The sequence below is a fragment of the Pleurodeles waltl genome, chromosome 10, assembly GCF_031143425.1.
Source record: "Pleurodeles waltl isolate 20211129_DDA chromosome 10, aPleWal1.hap1.20221129, whole genome shotgun sequence".
Lineage (NCBI taxonomy): Eukaryota > Metazoa > Chordata > Amphibia > Caudata > Salamandridae > Pleurodeles > Pleurodeles waltl.
Genome location: NC_090449.1, coordinates 651,817,416 through 651,841,208, shown reverse-complemented (window position 1 = coordinate 651,841,208; position 23,793 = coordinate 651,817,416). Strand labels below are relative to the sequence as shown.

Below are 23,793 nucleotides of genomic sequence, written 5' to 3'. Positions count from 1 at the left end.
CACGTTGTTCCATAAATTTGATACATTTTAGTCACAAGTTACTCAAAGCCTACTAATAATAGGCAGATCCAAGGAAATCAGAACAAATATTGGTGCTGCAAGCAGCCTTAAGCATTTTAGTAATTAGCGGTGCCCAAAGGGAAGGATTTTTATTTGTACTTGTTAGAGGGACTGTCATCACTTAAACTACTTAAAGTTAGTACTGTACTGTTTGGTAGGCTTGCCCTAAAAATAGTGATGAAGGTGGCAGGGATCCAAAACCAAGTTTCCAATCAACTATTAAATTTAGACTTCCTAAAAGAAAAAATCCAGTCACTTTTTTCTTTATACTGTCAGTTTTCTAGGATATTACTTTAAACAAATCATAGTTACTTTCCAGTCCCTATCTATCAACAAGAACGGAAAGCTAAAAAGCTATTTCATCTTTCAGCTGAACACTTAAGGTTTAGGTCAGTGTAGGAAACTGGAAAACTGGTTCAAGGGGTTAGATCACTAAAGGCACTAAATTAACCTTGCAGCAGGTCAACTGGACAATGGCAGGGAGGCCACTGGAGCTTTTTCTGTCTCTGTAGCTAGCTCAAATAGGAGGTCAGCCACCTGACCCTTGGTGTCAATCAAGTGAGCCTTTGATGAAGGTAAGCAGGTCCAATCTTAATTCTCAGATAGCAAGACAGTCCTCCAGCAGCAGGGCAGTGCTCTGGCAACAATGTCTGATGTTTAAAAAAAAAAAAAAAAGAGGGGGTAGGTCTGGAGACGGATTGATTTGTGTGCAGGAAGCAGACCCCTTTAGAAGGTCAGCCCCTCCTAGTCATTCTGCCAGGACAGGCAATTATGTCCACACCTAAGTCTTCTTTCTGTTACAGCCTGGAAGCAATACACAAACCCTAGCAGCAGAGCCATTAACCATCATGTGACCTGAGACACTGACAGAAAGCACAAATGGTTTGGGCAAGAAAATGTTAACTCTCCAACAGTGGGACTTTCAGAAATGGGACTTAAAATCGGACTTTACCAATAAAGAGAATTTTAAATGACCATCCATGTGGGTGTAAAAAGTATATCACACTCTATTCTCAATCCAAAGTTATCGCTTGTTAAATGTAAGAAGGTAACCCAGTGTTAGTCAAAGGAAGAGAGAGGCCTTACAAAAGTGAAAACTCAACTTTAGGAGTTTCTCACTGGAAGGACCTGTAAAACTTAAGTACACGTGTCCTACTCTTTAAATATATTGCACCATGCCATACAAGCCTGAATAGCCTACTTTAGATGTAGGCATGTATTAAAAAGGAAAGTTGAGGCCTTGAAAAAGGTTTTTTACCAGGTCTAACAGTAGTTTCAAACTGCACTACAGGTTGAAGTGGGAGACCTGAGACAGGTTTTAAAAGGCTACTTAGGTGGCTGACAAGTGCTACAGGCCCACTAGAAGCATTTAATTTAGAGGCCCTACATGTAGTACCATTTACTAGGAACTTACAAGTGAATTAAGTAAGTCAACTGGGTAAATTCCAATTTTACCATGTTTGAAAAAGAGAGCATAAGCGCTTTAGCACAGGTTAACAGGGTTGCTCAGTCTTAATGTCAACAAAAATGAACTAAGCCAAATAGAGGTGAAGGCAAAAGGTTTAGGGGAATATCACACCAAGGATATCAGGTCTAAGCCAGTTATTAATTTTCCAATATGTCAAACTTGAAGCAACACACGCACACTACGTGAGAGATTTATAAAATAAAAAAATAAAAGATTTTTAAATACTAAAGTAATGCAGTTTGTATTTAAGTCCTGCTATATGAAAACTACAGCACTAAAGAAAAGGCTAACAAATACTTAGTCTGCGGCAATACTAGAACCACAGAGTACAACTCCCTTATCTGTGACTGGGGGTGAATGTTTGACAATGTTCAGCATTCCGTCCATCACTTGTTGTTTTTGCATTTGTCGCCCTAAGTGGGAAGGGTATGCCCAGACGTGGGTCCCGTGCTTCCCATGCCACTGGATTTAAGCTAGCCTGGCTGATGAGGGGTTAAACCCCGAAACCGGTCCCAGGATGCTTGTTTCCAGTCCAGGGAAGACCTGGCCTAGCAGTTCGGGCTGGACTGTTCCCATGGGGAACAGGGTCAAGACCGATTTGCATATGGCTGGGTCCAAACTGGAATGGCATGGGCAGCAAAAAAACGATGGATTAAACCCAGATCTGTGACTGGGGGTGAATGTTTGACAATGTTCAGCATTCCGTCCATCACTTGTTGTTTTTGCATTTGTCGCCCTAAGTGGGAAGGGTATGCCCAGACGTGGGTCCCGTGCTTCCCATGCCACTGGATTCAAGCTAGCCTGGCTGATGAGGGGTTAAACCCCGAAACCGGTCCCAGGATGCTTGTTTCCAGTCCAGGGAAGACCTGGCCTAGCAGTTCGGGCTGGACTGTTCCCATGGGGAACAGGGTCAAGACCGATTTGCATATGGCTGGGTCCAAACTGGAATGGCATGGGCAGCAAAAAAACGATGGATTAAACCCAGATCTGTGACTGGGGGTGAATGTTTGACAATGTTCAGCATTCCGTCCATCACTTGTTGTTTTTGCATTTGTCGCCCTAAGTGGGAAGGGTATGCCCAGACGTGGGTCCCGTGCTTCCCATGCCACTGGATTCAAGCTAGCCTGGCTGATGAGGGGTTAAACCCCGAAATCGGTCCCAGGATGCTTGTTTCCAGTCCAGGGAAGACCTGGCCTAGCAGTTCGGGCTGGACTGTTCCCATGGGGAACAGGGTCAAGACTGATTTGCATATGGCTGGGTCCAAACTGGAATGGCATGGGCAGCAAAAAAACGATGGATTAAACCCAGATCTGTGACTGGGGGTGAATGTTTGACAATGTTCAGCATTCCGTCCATCACTTGTTGTTTTTACAACTCCCTTGACCATTCTTCAGGATGGAACTGTAATAAGTGAACTATCAATGAATAATATGGCAACACTATTAAATTCTTCACCAGAAACCCCTGCCCCACAAGAATACCATAAAACATTGACAAATTATACAGAAAATGCACACTGGATCAATTTCTATTAGTTTTGCCATGACCTGGGTTTCTGGTGTTTAAAAAAGTGTGCATTACGTGCTATTATTTCAGTACCTGAAATCAAACGAAATGTTCAGAAAAAGGCACTTACCCTAATTCATGCTTCCCAGTGCCAAACTATTACCAAATGGTTTCTATTTACTTACATTTGATCTACTGTAATGCAGAACAAAAATGTGGCTGGTTGTTTTACACTAAGCATTCTGTTTTCCAGAGTGACGAATGGTGGTTATTTCTTCTTTCAAACCAAATCTTTGAGTAATACAGAATGGAAAGTCTTTCGAAGATATTATCGCTCAACTACACTTGTGCTATTATCATAAGTAATGCTCATGGTGGCCTGATGTTATTGAGCCTGGCAAGTGATGATCAGTCTTTCCAATGGAAGGTTTAGAATTATTCATACTGGCAGGGGTGAAGAATAACATATGATCAAATGTAAGCTTGAAAATGTGTTCACAACATTACGAATGTTGAAATTCTAGGCTTATTTCAATCACTGTGGCAATGACACAAATGGACCAAAGGAAAGCCAAAACCATTTTTAACATGTCTTCATCCTCTTGTGTCACAGATGTTAAACGCCCAAGACGTTCAACCCACACTAGGATCTGGAAAACTTCTACAGGTGGTTTACTGCTAATTTATCTACTATTGATGCACCTAAAACTAGCTTCCTGGAGAAATTAGTGATTTGGATCCTAGGAAGCAAAAGCTGCATTCCAAAGGTTGAAAATATTTTACCCCAGTGACCGTCCTCAGACACCTAGACCCCGCACTTCCATATGAGGAGAAGGTGGACACTTATACACTTGTGATTAGTAGAGTATTTGAGACCGCAAGACATGAGAGCTTCATCCTGTGGCGTTTTTATTCAAAAATTGCTCTCTGCACAATGCAATCATGCCGTAGAGAAGGAGCTATTAGCTGTTTAAGCAGCCATCCAAGAATGGAAGAATTGCCCCCTTAGGCTCACTAAACCATGACTTTAATTGGGCCACAACAAATTAGCAAGTTCAACGATCAGTACGAACATTGTCTTCTAGGCAATTACACTCCGTGTTGTTTTCCAGCAAGCTTTAATTTGTCTTAACAGATAAACCAAGAGCAAAAATTGCTAAAGCTCATGCTTTGTCCAGGTTTGTGGCCTCAGGCGATTAACCAAACAGGAGCACTCCATTGACCATTCTCCAGGATGGATCTGCGATAGATGCAATAACCTCACACAACTTTTATCAAGTCCACTCTGTTCACATAGATCCCATTCAGTGGCTGCAAATTCCCAATTTGGTCTGTACGTCACAAAAGGGGCACTGTATTTACCTGTCCATGACTTCTGCCACAAGGCACTTCGCTGGTTTAATTACAAACCTGTGATGGACATCCGGGAGAGTGTAAAACTCTTTGATCCAGTAAACGTTGATTTTAGTGGGAAACCAGAGTATTTTGCCCAGCAATGCATCGGAAAAAAAAAGAAAAAAAAAAACTTTAAAAAAAAACCTTGGCAACCTCTGCATCCGTTTTACCAACCACTCCCTTTCTTTCCCTACAGACCTTTTTTAGGCAGAGGAAGAGGCAGGCGAAGAGGAAGAGGGCGCCATGTACATTGGTCCAGAGAGGAACCACAAATGGTGATCAGGAGCCAAGGCAAGAACCTGACACCCAAGACTTAGTGATGAATTTATCATCCAGACAACTTTCCACAGTTGAAGTTTGTGCTCTCAACAAGGGTCTTGGCTTTGTTCCTACACCCAAAGAAGATTTGTTGCGTTTGAACTGTGAACTGTCCCAGTTTTTCTGAAAGATTAGACGACATGTCTACTTTCAAAATAAATCTTTTGATTCTCAGGAAGATTCTGGTTTGAGAAGACCATCTACCTTTGTTCCACCCACAGCTACCATGCAAAGCTAACTCCTCACCTTTGAGAAGGCGGTCTTATCGGATGTGAAGAAATTACACCCTAAGAAATAATTTCAAAATATTTCCTCACAGGAGAGACTAGCAGTAATCTCAATGGCCCAGGACTCTAACATCACCATCAAATCTGCTGACAAAGGCGGCGTCATAGTCATTCAGGATTCTTCATCTTCTAGACAAGAATACCTGAGCTTAGCTTGTCTCTTTATATGTATCACTTTGAAGAGTCACACATATTGAATGATTCGAATCCATACATGAGCAATATCAAACTCTGGCGTCGCTATATTGATGATATTTTCATCATTTGGCATGGCACCTGTGATTTGGTCAATGACTTTGTGACATGGATCAACAATCAGGATCCTTTTCTGAGATTCTCTTCCACTATATCCACCCATCAGCTCCCTTTTTGGGACCTTCTAATTACGATTAATAATGGCAAGCTGCAGACCACGACTTATCATAAACCAACAGACAGGAATAATCTATTGCTATATCACAGTCACCACCCGAAAGCATTGAGGGATAATTTGCCTTTTGGACAGTTTCTTAGACTCAGTCGCAATTGTAGCACCATATCCAACTTTGAGATACAAGCTGACGAACTGTCCTATAAATTACTTGACAGGCACTATACCCACATATCGTCAATTCTGCCCGAAAACGAACTCGTAATAACCACAGAGAAAGTCTTCTTAGACCTCCAATCAAGCAACCTAATCGATATCTCACGTGTTTCGACTTTCACTCCCCTGTCAAATACCATTAAGAAGTTAATCATGAGAAGATGGTCGATACTCCGTAGTAGCGGAATAAATATCCCTAAACTTCTATTTGCATTTAAACGTACTAATAACATCAAGGACATGGTAGTACATACCTGCCCAACGCTGTCAATTCCAGAAACAACTGAGGTCTTAGATCTCCCTCCATTTGGACTGTGGACTCTCAACAAACATACGAATTGCAATACCAAGAAATGCATTTATATGATTAAGTGTCCCTGTGAATTGAGATATATAGGGATGACGACACGTCCGGTTAAGACCAGGATAAACCAACATCGCAGTAATATCAGATGTAAACGCACCAATACTAAACTTAGCACTCACTGTGGTGAGGTTAAACATACCCCAGATGACTTGTGGTGGGTGATACTGGAATCAGATAATCCTCACACTAACCCCCAGAGCCTTTTTGAGAAGGGACAGCATTGGGTGTTTAGGTTGGAAACCTATGCCCACGGACTTAATGACGAAATACCGTGGTCCTGTTTTTTTCAGAATTAGCCTCTTTTTTCTGGCTCTAACTAGTTCACTTCACATAGAGAAATGACCATATACATATTTTTGGTTATCTTGCACTACTTTAAACATTGTGTTCATAGTTTTAAAAAAATCTCCTTCTTTGTCTATTTGTTTTAAGTTTGGACAGATTTTTGATGTCCACTAGATTTTTCAAGATCATGCTTGGGAAGTTATTCTAGTCTATTTTTATTTTACAACCTATTCACTTCTTTATGTCTTGGACGTTGTGTTTCGACTTCTATTGAACTTTTCACAGCTGCGGCTGTTCCGATTGGTCCACCTGATTTCCGGGACCTTTTTCAGAAGCGCTGTCTATCCCGTGTAATCATTTACGGGATCACCGTACGCCGGGTAGGTCCACGGCTTTTGGACTACACGACCATTGTAAGTATGAGCAATTTGTTATTTTTTCGTGCGTGTACTGTGTGTTTCTTTCAATTCAGTTTTACGGCCCCTATGACAGATTACATTTTTTTCAGGAGCCGCTTTTTTGCCACAATTGGCACTATTGGTTTGATGCTAATATGCAACTCACTATGCTGGGCACGACGGGGAGTGACCTTCGTTCCTCCCTTCTTCCATTTAATTAGTACTGCCTTGATATATCTTTCAATAGACGTGATGAGATGCCGGAGAATACTTTTTCCCCCCCCCCTGCATACATCGGTGGCATTTCTCCTCAGCGTTCTAGTATATTGATACAAGGCTTTCCTGTTTTTTTTTGTTTAGCGTTTGTTCTTCAGTGCTTTATTATATTTATATGTATGGAGGTATTTGTAGAGCGCATTCCGGCCCGGGGGCATCGAAACGCTGACTAAGGGAGAGCGGCAATGTCAAAGAAAGAAATCAGACAATTATCGAGGAAACAGCCAAGTCTTGACCCGTTTCTTAAAGATCAGATAGTTATGCTCTTTCCTCAGCTCCAGCGGAAGAGAATTCCAAGTCCTCGCAGCCGCTATAGTGAAGGCTTTATCCCCCCACTTCACCTTCTTAGTGCGGGGCACCTGGATGAGAAAGGTATTGGCCGACCGCAGCAACCATGTGGGTCGGTGCCAATGAAGTTTAGTAGTAAGATACTTGGGCCCAATCCCGTGCACGGCTTTATGGGAAATACAGAGCGCCTTAAAGGATATCCGTTGGGCTATTGGAAGCCAATGAAGTTTTTAAGGCTTTCCTTAGCAGAGGCAGATCGTGGCAGATTCAGAATTAGTCTAGCAGCTGTGTTCTGTATCAGCTGCAGTCTTTTAAGAGATTTTTTATCCAAGTTAAGCAGAAGGGCATTACCATAGTCCAATCTGGAACCGACCAACGCCAAAGTAGCCGTCACTCTCCATGTTTTTCCTCGTTTTGAGTTCAGCCTTCTTACTTAGCAACATTATAGGTTACTAAAACCAGGACTGCTTTAATTTATATCATGATTTTCCAAATATTTTGAAATAGTTTTTCTAAAATTTATGGTCATAACTTCATTTTGGAATGCACGATCCCTGCTGTAATATAGTAGTGTATGATTAATACACCGTCGTCTACTTTTTACTTTCTACTTATCACTTTTTGCTCACTTTGCATTTGAAAAGAGCAACCATAGTGGTAGAGAGGAGGGTGTCCCCCCCCCCCCTTTTGTTACCAATGCTGAATCTAGATTTTGTGTTTTTGCTAACAATAGTTGTATGTTTTTCATCCTTGTTGACAAAGAAAGACCTCTTTGACATTATTAGTCATTTTTTTCACCCAATGTTGTTTTTGAGAATTTCTTTTACCAGCTGGAACCTTTATTTAGTCATTTGACATACTCTACTTATACATTTATGTTTCCTGTCTATATGTATCTACGGTCACGTGAGTCCAGTGAGACGTTATATCCCGAAGGAACTCTTTCCCTATTAGGGGAGGGTAAGGAATTATTCTGGCTTTTCATTTACTAATGTATGGGCCTATTTGGAACCACTTTGTTTGCACTTAGTTTCACCACACTAATAGGTGTTGTGCTCTGTCTCCTTTTTTTCTAAGTTCTTCAGATAATTATTACTTTTTCTCTACACAGGTTTCCTACTTAGACAACTGACTAAGTAAGGTCTAAGTAAGTAATTCTGACTCTCCAGATGGTTCATTAAAGTTTATTGGCATAGCAGAAAGATTGTTATATATCTATTGGTCCTGACGAAGCGCCACACGATCCGTAGGGACAACAATGGCGCGAAACATGTTGACCATATATACAATCATGTACTGAAGTCATGGGGGAGAAGACCCCTACCTTCTGTTTTTTTCTTTTGATGAGGGGAGGACCCTTATTTCTTTTCCGCTCACGATGTGTTTTTAACCTTGACCAAGGCCCTCTTTTTCAAAAAAAAAAATCCACAGTCATGAGGTCCTTGAGCCAATTTTAATCTGTTTTTCTTCTGCTTCTAAATGGCAGTTTTTAATTCTTTCCCACCCGTGGTTGTTTGGCATAAGCTGTCACTGAAGATCTCCGGCTGAGTACCCCCTTCTTTCATGGGGGCCACCAGATATTGCAGTGCTGATCGGGCGTAATACAGGCCCTATGATGAAGCATGACATCCAATGGATGCTTGAGGGCTTGCACTTTTAATTCTGATGTATACCGGAGCTGAACCCGTTTTTCATTTTCCTTAGGAACATTGTACTTTATTTTTATGTTCTCATGATTTGGGAGGTTGTACACTGGACCGGATTAAATCTCCTGAATCCTTCTCTTTTGGTTTATAATAGAAGCATGCATTTTCATCCCAGATCACTGTGAAATGCTTTAACTGTGCCACCTTCCTGTTGGCATACTACTGCTATTGACTTTGTAAATGATTTTCCAACATTTTGTTGCCAGACCACCATCTTAACTCATTTATTTTCTTTCTCTGTATAATATAATCATTGCAAGGAACTGGCAGATATTTTCATTCATCACTTTGTATCACTACATATAGGGATCCTGTAGCCATTATCTGTGAACGCGGTCCTTAGATTGTGGCAAAATTCTGACGCACGTAATGTGCACCTTTAGACATCTACGTCCATTTGTCCTTGGCCTACCATTTGCAGAAAGACAGACAAAAAGAATGTTTAAAACAAATTAGAAAACACTTACTATGATGCTTTCTGACTACCCGTAACACCAACTGGGGCAAAGACCTCAGTCTTACTGAGGTTGCTAACAAAGTCATTGTATTATGGGGATTTCACCATTGTAGTGCCTGTTTGGGGATCCCTCAGAGTCAGGTGACTTTTGTTAGAGAAAAGGGGCGTGGCTTGGTCAGTAAGACTGGGGGGCGGTGGGGAGGATTCAGATTTTCCAACAATCATGCTGGCATATTATGTCAAGATACATTACACGACAAGCAGAGCAAATGAGAGGGGCTAAAGGAGCAGTGGAAAGGGAAACCAATGTGAATTGGTAGGGGTAAAAGCGAAAACACAATATTTTGTAAAATAACAAGCATTAAGACTTTGAAAGCAGAGAGGGAGAGAATGATTGTGTGTTTTTGTTTCTGTGTATGTAAAAATTCCCTGTAAAATTCAACAGACACCACACCATACCCAACTGAGTGAACCTGTACCAAATTATTTTCCAGAAAATACATTTATTAGGGGGGGTGTAACACCTCAAACACCCCCTGATGCTACGCTCATGTTAAATAACACAATCAGCATCCTCATTCTGAAAAAGCTAAGGCACAGCGTCAACAAGTCAAGATCCTGTCCCAAAAGGGATCGTAAACATAGGCAACCATCACCCCAATACTAACCTGGAGATTGTGTTTATTTAGCCACCAAGCACCTAAGTTACAAAAGCCAAGAAAATTACAGCCACACTATTTATGCCCCTTTGCCATAGAACATCTGATTAACCCAGCAGTAGCTAAGACAGTTCTGCCTGATGATCTCTTGGTGCATTCTGTTTTTTTCATATTTTGTTGCTCAAGCCCTATAATAAACACAGAAGACCTAAATCACTAAGCCCTCCAGTACATGTGAATAGTCACGTGTAATATGAGATGAGACATTAGACTCCAGATACATCAGTGAACAACAGTTTTACCTAATAGACTTGAAAGGATACAGCACTGAGGCCAGCACAGTACAAAGCATTAGCAATATGGGAGCAGGTAGCAAAACGGCAACAGGCTTTAACATTTGAAAAGAAAATGAGAAGAGTAGAAAAGATGTTATCTGAAGCTGTATGGGATGAGGAGCGGAAAAGGTGTAGAGTAGAAACATTACATGGGGTCAGATTATTTCCAGCAAGAACAAAGGAGGATGAGATTGAGACAAAAGATGGATTCACAAGAAATGAAGGAGCTGAAACGAGTTATGTTTAATGATGATGAAATGGAGGACGATGAGATAGTTATTCATGTTTTAGAAACATATCCTCCACCAAATGTGAGACAGCAGAATGATAATAGATCAAATGGAAGTGGAATTAGTAATACAAATCCTACTGCACCATTGATTTCAGAATCCGCAAAGAGTATCCTGGACAATGAGAGAATTCAGATGCAGAGTAGTTTTAATGATTCCTTGAGTAACAGACAGCAGTCTGAAATGAACATTCCTGAGATACAGCCAGAGGCTGAAATTGTGAAAACAACTACCAATTTAGTGTTGTCACAAAGTCGCCAAGGGATGAATTTAAGAGAACCTGTACATATACAGATTCCACAGATGCAGAGCACATGTGCAGGACAGACGCCGAGAGTTGGAGCATTGATTAATCCAGATGCAAATACTGTACCTATGACGATGGGTCCGGTAACTCCATTATGTTTGTGTGGACAATAGTGGAGAGAATTCATTGATAAATGTGCAAAAGAGACAAGGACCACATTTAAATGAGACAAATTCTTTAATAGATTTGTCACCTGTTGAGGATTTGGGAACAATGGCTCAGCAGCAGAGTACGAGTTCAGGGCAAGAAAGAGGAGCCGGTGTGCAAGCAAATGGAGTATCATTGAAAGGCTTGTCTGCACAAGAAATCACAAAATGGCTGGAAGATTTAAACAATTCAAAACAACGAGAGAAGGGATTAAGAGGAAGAGACAATAAACAAGGTGAGATTAAACATGGAAGGGAGTGAACTTTTAGAAGGGACCATGGGGGTGAACAGACTTGTATCATATACCGAAGGGCAATTGAGATATCTATGTAAAGTCATTACAAAGTGAGCAAACAGGGTTTATCAACAGTTACAAGGTGTAGCAGATTATTATGACATTGATTTGACAAAAATGAAAACATTAAAAATAAGTTATAGATTAAATTTGGAGGAAGAAGTCTTTATTCACATGAGATCTGCAGGTATGAGAACACATCTTAAAGAATTAATTGAGAAAGTGCAGGTTTGGAAGGCGTTGGCCAAATGGGAGAGTAAATGGGACAGGAAAAGAGAAAGAACAAAGAAAGATGATGGGTCACAGACAGGGGATGCAGTAAAAATGTTACCAATGAGAGAAATGCCAGGAGAGAATTTTATACATGTACCCTGGAATAGAAGTGATATTATAAGTTTTACGAATGATTACCCAAGATTGAGAGAGAAGCCAATGGAGTGGTACCAGCAGACAGATAGGTGTGTGAAACTTTTGAAGTGTCTGTGGGAAGACTCGAATATACTTTTTGACATTGTCGTTCTAGCAGATTTGTGGATTGAGTGCAAAATAAGATTGGCCGGGGAATTAACCCCAAAGGGATTTAAAAACAGGTGCGTCATCTCCTGAAGTAATGAAACATTACTATAAAGTCATTGAGTTTTTGAAAACGAGAATGTCGCTGAAAATTTTTGATTGGCAGCAAATAGACAGAACAACACAGGAAGGGAAGGAATCAGTTAACGCGTATTATGAAAGATTGTTGAAGGCATTCATACAATTCAGTGGTGCAGAAACAATTGAAAAGGAGAGCATGAATCATTTGGTGTTCAGATTTGTTGACGGGTTGAAACCAGAAGTAAGTCAAATGATCAAGAATCATTTATCTGCTGGCAAGCAAAGCCGATTGATGAAGTTTTGCAGTATGCTAAACACTGTAGTGATGAAACTGAGTTGAAGCAGAAAAAGCTGAAGGAGAAAGCAATGGTGATGCAGATTATGGCTGCACAGACAGGATTGCAAGGACATTTTCAACAACTGCTGCAGGGAAATGGTTTGTTTCAGAGTCAAGGTAGGGGTTGAGGTGGAATGATGCTTCCGGTAGTTAATTGAAATGTAGATTTGAGTTCAGTGGTGATGCAAGATGAACAGCAAAGGCGAAAAGTGTTACCCTGTCACATTTGTGGATTGGTGGGACATTGGAAAAGACAGTGTCCAATGTTGAATCAGGGAGGAATGGTTCAGCAAACAAATGGTGTCAATTCATTTCAGGGCATGAGAGGACCTAGAATGGGAGGTCAAAATCAAAATTTCCAGAACAATGTAAATAATATGCAAGGTTTTCAGCATTTACAGCCGGTGCAACAAATGCAAAATATACAACAGGTACAAATGCCACAAATGCAGCCACAGGTGCAGATGGTGCCTGTACAGCAAATGCACATACCGAGAAAGGTTCAAATGATATAGAGCCCAATGGAACAGCAACAGGTTATGCTTTTGCAAGTGGTCACGAATCAGAGTAAAAACAAAAGTGCAAAGTCAACTGAACAATTTCCCTTACAAAGTGAGAATGAAATAAACGCTAAATGGCCGATGGATAGTTAAGATGAGGAGGAGTATATAATGGCTGCATCATTAGATGTGGATCAAAGAGGTCCTTATGTGCAGGGTGAAGTACATGGTCATGAGGTTAATTTATGGGTTGACACAGGAGCAACACGCTCAACTAGAAGGACAACAGAGTTTCCAGACATACCTGTTTCGGAAAGGATAATGCAGATAGTAGGTGTTGCAAATAAACAGTTAATGCTCTTACAGAACCAGTTCTTGTGAAAATTGGAAATTTTAGAGACTATCATAGTTCTGTTGTTAGTGACTCTAGTCCAGTATCACTATTGGGAAGAGACTTACTGTGCAAGTTCAACTGTTCGATTAGGTGTTCAAGAAAGGGAATCAAGATGGAGACCATTAGTTATGATGAGAAAGATTTGCCAATTGATGAAAAGAAAAGGATGATGTCTTGTGAATTAGCTTTACTGAATGTTGAGGATGATCAGGCAATTGACGAAGAAGAGACAAACGAAGAGCACAATTTGGAAGATTTAATACATTTCTTTCCAGTTTTTGAGAAGAAGGATTTGCAGGAAAGGGTTAGACCAAAAGTTTGGGATTTTTCAGGAAAGACATTGGTTTGACTAAAGGAGTTGAAGGAGTCAAAGTAGCAGTGAAAGAGAATGTGGTGTTTCCACAAACTGCTCAATACCCGATGACAAATTAAATAATAGAGGGGATAAGACCATTGATAGAAAAATTCTTGGAGCAATGAGTTTTGAAAGAAGTGATGAGCAGTCCGTGTAATTCACCAATAATGGGTCTGAAAAAGCCGAATGGGAAAATACATCTGGTTCAGGATTTGAGAACAATAAATGACATAGTGGTGAAGTGTTGTCCAGTCGTACCAAATCCAGCAGTAATAATGTTTCAGATTCCATGTGATGCAGGACGGTTCACAGTCATTGATTTGTGCCAAGCTTTCTTTTCAGTACCGCTACATAAGCATAGCAGATATCTCTTTTGTTTCAAATTCCTGACCAGAGTCTACTTTTGGTGTAGAATTCCTCAAGGGTTTTCAGAATCACCATCAATTTCAATCAGATACTGAAGAAGAACCTGGAGTCATTGGTAATGCCTTATCAGTCGACTTTAGTGCAGTACATTGATGATTTGTTGATAGCATCGAAAACAAAGGAAGGCTGCAAAGAGGATACAATTGCATTGTTGAATTTTCAGGGAGACAATGGTCATAAAGTTTCTCCAGCTAAGTTGCAGTATTGTCAGCAAGAAGTGAAATATTTGGGGCATTTGATTGAGAAAGGGTCGAGGAGAGTTTTCCAGAGCGAGAGTAGCGGCAATAATGAAAATGAAAATGCCCAGTTCACAAAAAGAGTTGAGAATGTTTTGGGGAATGGTAGGATATTGTCGTCAGTGGATCCCAAATTTTTTAGCTGTTTCAAAGCCATTGCACAGATTGACACATAAGGATGTTTCAGATCCCATAATGATGGATAAGGAATGCATAAGGGCTTTTTACTGAGCTAAGAGGGAGATTGTGTCAAGCACCAGCTTTAGGTATACCTGATTACACAAAATATTTTCTATTGTTTTGTCATGAGAGAAATGGAAGTTCCTTGTCTGTCTTGAGACAAAAACATGGTGGTGTCAATCGTCCAGTAGCATATTTTTCAGCTACTTTGGATAATGTTGCAGCAGCCTTACCTGGATGCTTATGAGCAGTTGCAGCAATTGAGCAGAGTAGAACTCAAAGTGAAAATATCGTGATGGGTTATCCTCTGACAGTGATGGTACCTCATTCAATAGAAATTCTACTGACCAGGTCAAAAACGCAATATTTGACAAATGCAAACCAGACACGATATGAAACAGTGATTCTTAGGGCACCCAATGTAACAATCAAAAGGTGCACAGTGCTTAACCCGGCAACTCTATTACCAAATAAGGGGGAAGATCTGTCTAACACAGACAATGTTGAACATGATTGTTTGGAAGTAACAGAATTATGTACCTAACCAAGAGACGATATCAAATGGATTTTATTAAGATGCCTGCATGTGCTGGTTTGAAATACGTGCTGGTGATTGTGTGAATTTTCAGTCATTGGATAGAAGCTTACCCAACAAGGAGAAATGATAGTTGTACAGTGGCTAAATTGCTTTTGCAAGAACCAATTCCACGTTTTGGTTTTCCAGTCTCAATTGAATCAGATAGAGGTACACATTTCAATAATGAGGTGATAAAGTTGCTTTTTTCAGCATTAAACATTCAGCAGAGACTACACTGCGGATATCGCCCAGAAGCTTTAGGTCTTGAAGAGCAAATGAATGGAACATTTAAATCACAATTGTCCAAAGTGTGTGCCTCAACAAATTTGAAATGGACCGATGCTTTACCTCTAGTACTAATGTCAATGAGAAGTACACCTGACAAGAACACTGGGTTGTCTAAGCATGAAATCTTGATGGGGAGAGCAATGAGATTGCCAGCAATACCTGCAAATGCACTTGTGAATATTACAGATGATATGGTGCTAGATTACTGCAAAAGCCTGGTTGATGTGGTTCGCTCTTTTTCTCGTCAGGTGGAAGTTGCAACAGCTCAACAAACGCAAGATCAAGGTCATAGCCTAAGAGCCGGAGACTGGGTGCTTATACGAAAACATGTACGAAAGTCTTGCCTTGAGCCACGGCGGAAGGGACCTTATCAGATAGTGCTCAGTACAACTGCTGTGAAGTGTGCTGGTTTGCCGAATTGGGTGCATGCGAGCCATACGGAAAAAGTGCTTGATCCAACAGACAGAGATGAGGAACTGTTGAGATTACCACCAGCTCAGAACATTGAAAACAAAGAAAAAGAAAGTGAGCAAAATGTCAAGAATGGCAAAGATGTACCTACTCCTATAACAGATGAAAAAGAACGGAATAGTGAAGAGGTTGAACAAGCTGCAAAAGGGAATAGAAGAATCAGTCCAAGAGGAAAGAGGTTAAGACTGATTTTGATCCGAGGAGGGTGTCCTCGAAGGAAGGTGAAACACAAGAATCAACAGAGGAAAGATCTGCTCAGAGGGAGGTAACCTCAGCAGCAAGTGGTTTGACAAACCAAACTGAAGAAAAGACAGACCCCATTGGAAGTGAGAGTAGTCCTGCCCAAGTGGATTATACTCTTCCAGAACCAATTGCGGGAATGACTAAAAAAAAAAAAAAAAAAAAAAAATTAAAAAAAAAAAAAAAGGTCAAATGGCAAATGAAGACTCAATACTGAAAAGATTACTGACAAAAGGAACATTGAAAGGAGACAATTGGCCAAAGAAAGTTGCAAAGAGTGGAAAAGTTGATGTAATACCACCGATTCAAGAGGAAAAAGAATTGCCTGGAGGAGAACACACTAGTGGAGAAGATAGTGAATGTGGAAGACGACCAAAGAGAGAGAAAAAAAAAAAAAAAAAGAGTTGCAAGTGGGAGATATGCTGGACCAGAATGGGCATTTTATAATGCAAGAGACTGGCAAGAAGAATTTTTGAGCTATTGCTTTGACAGAGACTTAGAAAATTCTTATTTTTGAACGTGAAGACTTTCAAGACGACGACTTTGGGTAAAGAGAATGAAAATTGAGTTTGAAAACTCATACTGAGGAGACAAATAATAAAAAATAAAAAAAACTTACTGGAGAAGACAAATGAATTACTGGATTAGACAAGTTGCTATACTGAACTTGACAAAGGAACTGTCCAAGAGTGAATGAAATATTGAAAGAAAAAAAAATTAGGAGGGATTTTTGAAGTTTTTTTTTTATTTGAATTTTTTTTTTTTTTTTTTTAAACATAGAAAATATGAGTAACTCACATTAACAAAACCGTAGGATTAGCTGTTGCACAGTGTTTAGCGTTGGTTTGGTGGTAGTGAGTGTGATAATATCTTTATTGTTGTTCATAAGAGTGTCTGTTTATGAGATGGATGGAGCCAACCAGATTTGGTTGGTAAGTCACTAACAAAAGGTACATTTAGAATAGATGTCAAATACTTACACGAACAGAAAGAGCTTTCTTTTAATGTTTTCTATCGCTTATTGCATGAGATTGGTGAGGTGATGGATGCGAATGATTGTTATGTATATACACAGATTCAGACTTCAGTGGCAGGAGGAACTACTTATCATAGCCTGCCTGTAACTTGTGCTATAAGTTGCAGTCTTTTGCTAAGGTGTTTCTATAATCAAGAATATATCCAGTATTTTTTTTTAAATAAGACACAGTATTGTCCTTTATACCTGTAATAGGTTATTTGAATAAAATAGCCAAAGAAAATAACATAGTAATTATGAGAGATTTATTTTAGCCTACTTTAACTTTTGGCACATTGGAATAATTTAACTTGTTTACTAACACCAGTAGAAAAGAAGTTCTTGGATAACACAGAAGATAGATGGAGAGAAATATATGCAAATATAGATAAAGGAATCATAAGTAGAAAGCCTGGAATAGATTATGCTTACAGTGACATTACTAAACAAGGAAAACTAACAATAGATGCTGAGCACGTAGGAAAACTTTGTATACATAGACCTTGGAGTAAAAATGATAGAGTGTTTGCTGGAAAGAGTGAATGTAGACATGTTTTATGCTTAGGAGTAAGTGGGATTTTATAATGAATGGACAGGATCCTCCAATACCTGGAATTTACTATATATTTGTGGGAGAAATGCATATTACCATCTTCCTAGAGGATGGTATGGAACATGTTATTTGGGAATAGTCTTTCCAAAACTCTATCAGTTGGAAGACTTGAGTAAGATTCCTGATTCAATTAAATTTCAAACAAGACACAAGCGAGAATCAATTTCTTGCATTGTGGATACATATTCAGGGTATCATTCCTTCAGTGGGAGTAGTCCTAAATTCGATTAAAATTCAGAAGTTGTCTACAATAGTACAGAACTGGCAGCTACAAGAGTTATGACACTTCAGAATCACCTTGCGTTAGACATTCTTTTGGCGAAAGAGGGCTGAGTTTGTAAATGATTAGGTTCTAATGATTGTTGTTGTTATATTCATGATAACGTGGGTAAAGTCAAAGAGTTAATTACAAGTATAACAAATACTAATAGTAAGGGTCTAAAAGAACTAACAGAAACTACAGTTTGGGAAAAAGTTGGAAAAGGGATTGAAGCTGTGGGAAATTTAGTAGCAACGTGGGAAGAAATGTTATTTTGACAATAGCAAAATGGGTATCAATAATTGTATTTTGTTTAATTGGAATTTGGGGAACATATAAAGTGATAAAATGTGTTAAGAGAAGAAAATTGGAAAAGATAAAAGGAATTCTGAAATACAAATGAATAAATTTTACAAAGGGAATAAAAGAAGAAAAATAAATAATTTGAGAATAAATGAGAATTTTGAAATTAAGGATAATAAATTTGTTATGGATTGATGTGATGACATGACATGAATAGTCATCAGAGGAGGGATTGGGAGTGTGAATTTTCTAATATGTTTATTAATGATTTTTATACTAAATGTGTAATGAATTAACGTGCAAAAAAGAGTGACTTCGGAAAACGTCCGCTTTTCAGTTCTTTGCTGAGCAAAATTCTAACTAGAAGCTGTGGTTATTTTCCATGATTCAAAAGCTTATATAAAAGTGTCTTCAAAGTTTGTGTAGATGTGTTCACAGCTACCCCTAGTGGTTTGCTGCGTTATGTCTTACAAGGTCATGTTTTAACCAAGCATTGCATAAGTCGAAATGTCCTATCGTTTGAGAATGTTACTAATATCTGGTATTTCCTCGGGGATGGAAGGGAGTTGGAACAGTAAAAGTTTCTTCCTGAGACAAGATATTCAAGAGGCAATGAAACAACGGAGCTACAGACGAAACGGAAGAGGAAATGTTATTTTTGAAGAAAATGTTATCGTTAGCGTAGAATTGTTGTGTTTTAGGTCATCAATTTAGTTGTTAATTGGCTGAAATGAAACTACCCCAGAGAATGACGAATCATAAGCTTATTAGGATTTAGTATAACAATTGGATAGATTTCTCTAGAGGGTAAAAAAAATGTTTCATGATTTGGAGAGCAGATGAAGTTCAACTCTGATGATTCGAAAAAATTGGCTGAGTGGGTTTAGCTGTTGTTAGGCCATAACTGATGGTGTCCCCTGGCTGAAGCAAGCTACTTGCTGTTTCTACTTTTACTACTGGTAATGTATGCCACTGAAATGTAATATGTGTCTCTTTTGCTTTCTAGGTACCAGCTGCAACTTATGACTTAATTGCTGCATATTAATAATATTTTTTTTATCATTAACTGAGATAAAGAGTTTTTTCTAAAATTGTGTTACTAAATTCTTTTCACATGAAGCCCAACATGTTGATGCTAATTTGCGGTTAGTGAGGGAACTCATTTTGAAATGCTCATGACTTCTCTTGAAATCATTTGATTATGAACTCATGTATACTTTGCCAATATTACCGGTTTTTGTATTATTAATAAGTGTGATTCTTTTAGAGGTAATTTGTTTAATTGTCTTGATCAAATTGAGATATGTATGATGCTTTAATCAACCGCTATTGGTCTTATATGCTTATCATTTGTGTTTGAGGGTTATTTTCGTGTCACTAGCATTGTTAATATAGGGAAATAAATCTATGAATTCTTCTTAATAAACTGGTGTGGTTATTGATTGAAGTTTAATATTATTGATTGTTATTACCTCTGTTGATTCTCACGTTGTTCCTTGATGAATACACCTCAAACCTATGTTGCTTCGATCCATCGTCCTCTAGCGCAGAATCCACTATTCACTGTAAATAACAGCATTAGCACTTCCAAACGGAAATGATCTGGCAGGTTGTCAGTACTACAATAACACGCTAGTGACAGCTCAGTGTTAAGCAATTATTAGAAAACACAACCCCATTAGTTAAAAAATGTTTTACTAGAATGTTACTTATATTTTTTCTTAACGTTAATCGACAACTATGTTTAGATACCAACAAATCCTTCAGTTGACAGAAAGGGATCTGACCATCTGGTCCTTATCATTAGAGTTCAAGAACCCTACTTGGTGTACATTGTGCAATTTTCTGTGTATGTTAATAACCACATTACCCAACTTCAGAATAATAGTGAAGCTGTGAATCTGAAACACAGACCACCGCCTGTACCCCATACATCACAGTTGATAATAGATAATATAATTGCTACCCACCTAAATAACTATCACAATATTGAGAGATGTTTACAGAACATAAAGCACTTTTTGTGGCCTGTATTCTACAGCTTTCCTGGTAATATGTATGCTACATACAAAGCATGCCTAACTGTATGCTAACACAAGGGCCACTAACATATATACATATATATATATATATATATATATATATATACACACACACACATATATATATACACACACACACACACACACAAGGTTTAGAGCCTAAAGAACTAATTTTCTGAACAGTGGGTGCTGACAAACAGTATGCGCAAGACAGCCATTTTAGCTGCTGGGTGACATCAACCGAGTCAACACAAGTAACAAACACAGCAGAAAGGAATCTTCCATTATCCAGTCCTGAGAACTGTGTGACGTGATTAGAACTGCAAGGCCATCAGACCTCATACAGAATAAACTGAGAAAGAACCAGATCTGTTTACAATTGCTTGACTTTAAAGAATGTCACTAACAGAATCTTAGTTCATGAGCAGAAATGAAAGGCTGCACATAGGTCCTCTCCAAATCAAGCTGTGAAAAGAAAAGAGACAGGACTGTGGAAGGAACAGACACAGAGTGATTGTTGATGGGGATATGTCAAAGTGCCTATATCCAACAGCAGGCCTGACATGTTTCTGAGGTATGTGGGGCTGGTTACATGGCTTGAGATAAAATAGTTAGGGAGATTTCTAATTATTGTGCAAACACAATAACCATGAGGCTGATAATGTGTCAAGTAAGGATTAACCAAAACTATTAGGGAAAGAAGGGATAAGTGGTGTAAAATCCTTTGAGGTATTCTAATGTTTCTTTGTGTTTATATAATTACTGCTTAGATTACTATAACTACCATCATATGCTTTAGGTGCTGGCTGTACCCAATAAATTACATCATATTGTAAATTTTTTACAGATGTGTGTGTTAATTCCAGGGGACAGGATCTATACACACACACACGCACACAGAAGAGTTTCTCTCTGAAGGGTTGTTTGACTCGAAACACACTGAATTTGGATACGCCTTGGATACACCTAACTGGTCAAAGGAAAGAGTGACAGACAGCTGCTTGTTCTGCTTTTCTCTGACCAGGATTCGACGTGGATTCTACCCTTGAGGCTACAGCCATCTAACTCGGTAATGCACCATGCCCACAAAATGGGAGGTTCATGACACTTTAATTCAAACTTATAGAGGGAGTAGATTTTAAATGACAACTAGACATCTGGTTACCTTGAATGTTCAATTTCAGATTGGCCATAAAAACTCACAAATAGGTTGCCTCTCAAGATCAACTAAAACGAACGGTAATGGTCAAATGATCTAAGAAGCCATAAAAAAAAGACATTTTTTTAAATTCCGGAAAGCCATAAAGCTATGTCTAGTCTGTTAAGTGGGCTAAACCAGCTCCTGAAACTGACCTCAGGATCTAACACCAAAAAGCCCTTTTTGAACAAACTCAGCACTCTATCAAACACATCTTTAATTCAACATACAGCATCCTTAGAGGCCTGACCCACGGAAAAGTATCCTCTTCTAGGTTACCATTATTTTGGAACATCTCTAATTATTTCCCATCTTAGACCATGCCACTGCAGAGGTCTCCCATCCATGTACTGGGGATGCACAACTGATCAAAACAGGGCAAGCTGTGACTAGCCGAGTAAACACCAATAGTACTTCCCCAATAATCATACGCACCTTATACCCGCCCCCCCCCCATTCTTGACACAGACTTGCTAACAGTGCCCTCCATCAGTCCTTTTTGAACAGCCTAGTGTGGTCCTGCAGAGGTAGCAGCCTGCTGTCCTGGCAAAGGCAGCACATGGGGAAGTGCTGGTCAACTGCAGTTACACCAAACTAATTGGCTTTACTGATACAGGTAAATCACGGTGATAGCAATGTCTAAAAAGCACAGCATAAACACGTGTTTATCTTGGCAGACCCTCTCACACGCCTGACGTTAGCTAAATGCTTCTCACAGCACTATACTTAGTGATGATCCACAGACATTGTAATCAGAAAACAAAAATAATGAAGATACACAAACGTAATGAGTGCTCGACTGAGCTCATAACTTGATTTGCCAGTGTTACAGTCAGTAATCCATTCTTTATTCTAACAAGTTAGGTACTTTAAATGGACAGGTAATGCCCGGCACTGAGTACCGGCACGTCCCCACTTTGAAAGGGATATAACCTGCATTTCCAACACCGTTGCCATACAATGAGGCGATATGGCACGTCTCAAGAGCAGACAGGTACTCAAGTACCGTCAGTTTTATATTTCCATTTGAAGCACTGAGTCACCGTCTGAAACCATAGTTTGAAGAGAGCGAGCATGATCAAGTTCGGCAACTGTTTCAACAGTGCCTGGATAACCTTGCCTCTTGCACTGGAATGTGTGATGATGAAATAGGGAGACGTGTGTGGATTAAAGAACCTAGTTTATTCACCACTAGTTGCATCCATGCTATTATTTTAGAAAAGAGAGAGATTTAAAAAAAATAATAATAGCGAGAATGTTTTTCCCCCATTGGCTTCTCTTGAAGCCAAAGCATCTTCAGGCAGGAGACAGTTAAAGTTAAAATAAAGCAATGTTTTGCTTCAATAATCGAGTCATGCGCCTGAATCTGTACGAGTCTGCATAACACCATGGATTGTACTAACAGCATTCGCAACAATCAATTCATTGTACTCATCTTGTTTGACAGAGCCGTGCAACTGTACTTACACTGTAACCCACCTCATATATATCCTACGCATTAGCACGCATCTTGTAAAGCCAAAGTGTCGCTCCCCGGACCCCTTGGATTATCAGGGTTGGAGTCAACCATAGGTATCCAAAGTACCTGATCCACCCGTACATACATTGTTTCCCTGATCCATTACCAACAGTAATAATATACACTCCTGAGCCCGCTTTGTTATTTACAGTACATGCCTGATCGTCACACCCTCGGAATGTCAGTGCTTTGTTGAGCCCAGTCCAGTACTGACAGTACATGACAGCTCCCGCCCCACATACTGCCACGGTAGGGTTGATCCAATTTTCTGCACACCAATGCATGGCTGTAAACAAATGCTTAGACGAGCACAGCCTGCCTCGTCAGTCCCATCAAACGTGCATAAGCCCCCTCGTTACTTTGGCCTGCTTCTGACCGTCCTCTCTCGACACATTTCGGCGGTAACATCCCCTTGCCTACCTCCAAGAGCGGCGGCCATGGCACCAGGCAGAGTTAACACTCGGCGAAACCGAGGTTCCCTCTACACACAGGACTTGCTCCCTGTTCCAATTCGGGGGCCGCAGAGCTCCAGGCCCACAATCTCCACAAGAGCAAAACAAAAACCAGACAACATGGCCACCGGTACTCCTTCCGGTGCATGCTGGGAGCGGAGGAGACTACGGTCGGGCGGAGACACAAGGGGATGTAGCGCAGTGTGTCGTGCCAACACCGACGAAGGACAACCATGCCTTTTATCTTTGCGAATGCGACGGCCATCTTGAATTTTCGTTCAATGTAATAGTAGCATGGGTGATATGGAAGAAGTTAACCAAGTGACATAAAATGACATTTGCACTGATGGAGGATTTTTTTTAA

The 23,793-nt window shown here is 39.8% G+C and overlaps 1 protein-coding gene across 2 annotated transcripts in view; it reads right to left on the bottom strand.

Annotated features, from left to right (window-relative positions):
- The window catches only part of RBM33 (RNA binding motif protein 33), a 739,069-nt gene extending 715,494 nt beyond the window's left edge, over positions 1-23,575 (bottom strand). For both annotated transcript variants that reach the window (XM_069211143.1, XM_069211144.1), the window contains exon 1: positions 23,398-23,575. In XM_069211143.1, coding sequence (XP_069067244.1) covers positions 23,398-23,416 — 19 coding nt within the window. In that variant the 5' untranslated portion in view covers positions 23,417-23,575. The remainder of the gene's footprint in view (positions 1-23,397) is intronic.
- Positions 23,576-23,793: the final 218 nt, after the last annotated feature.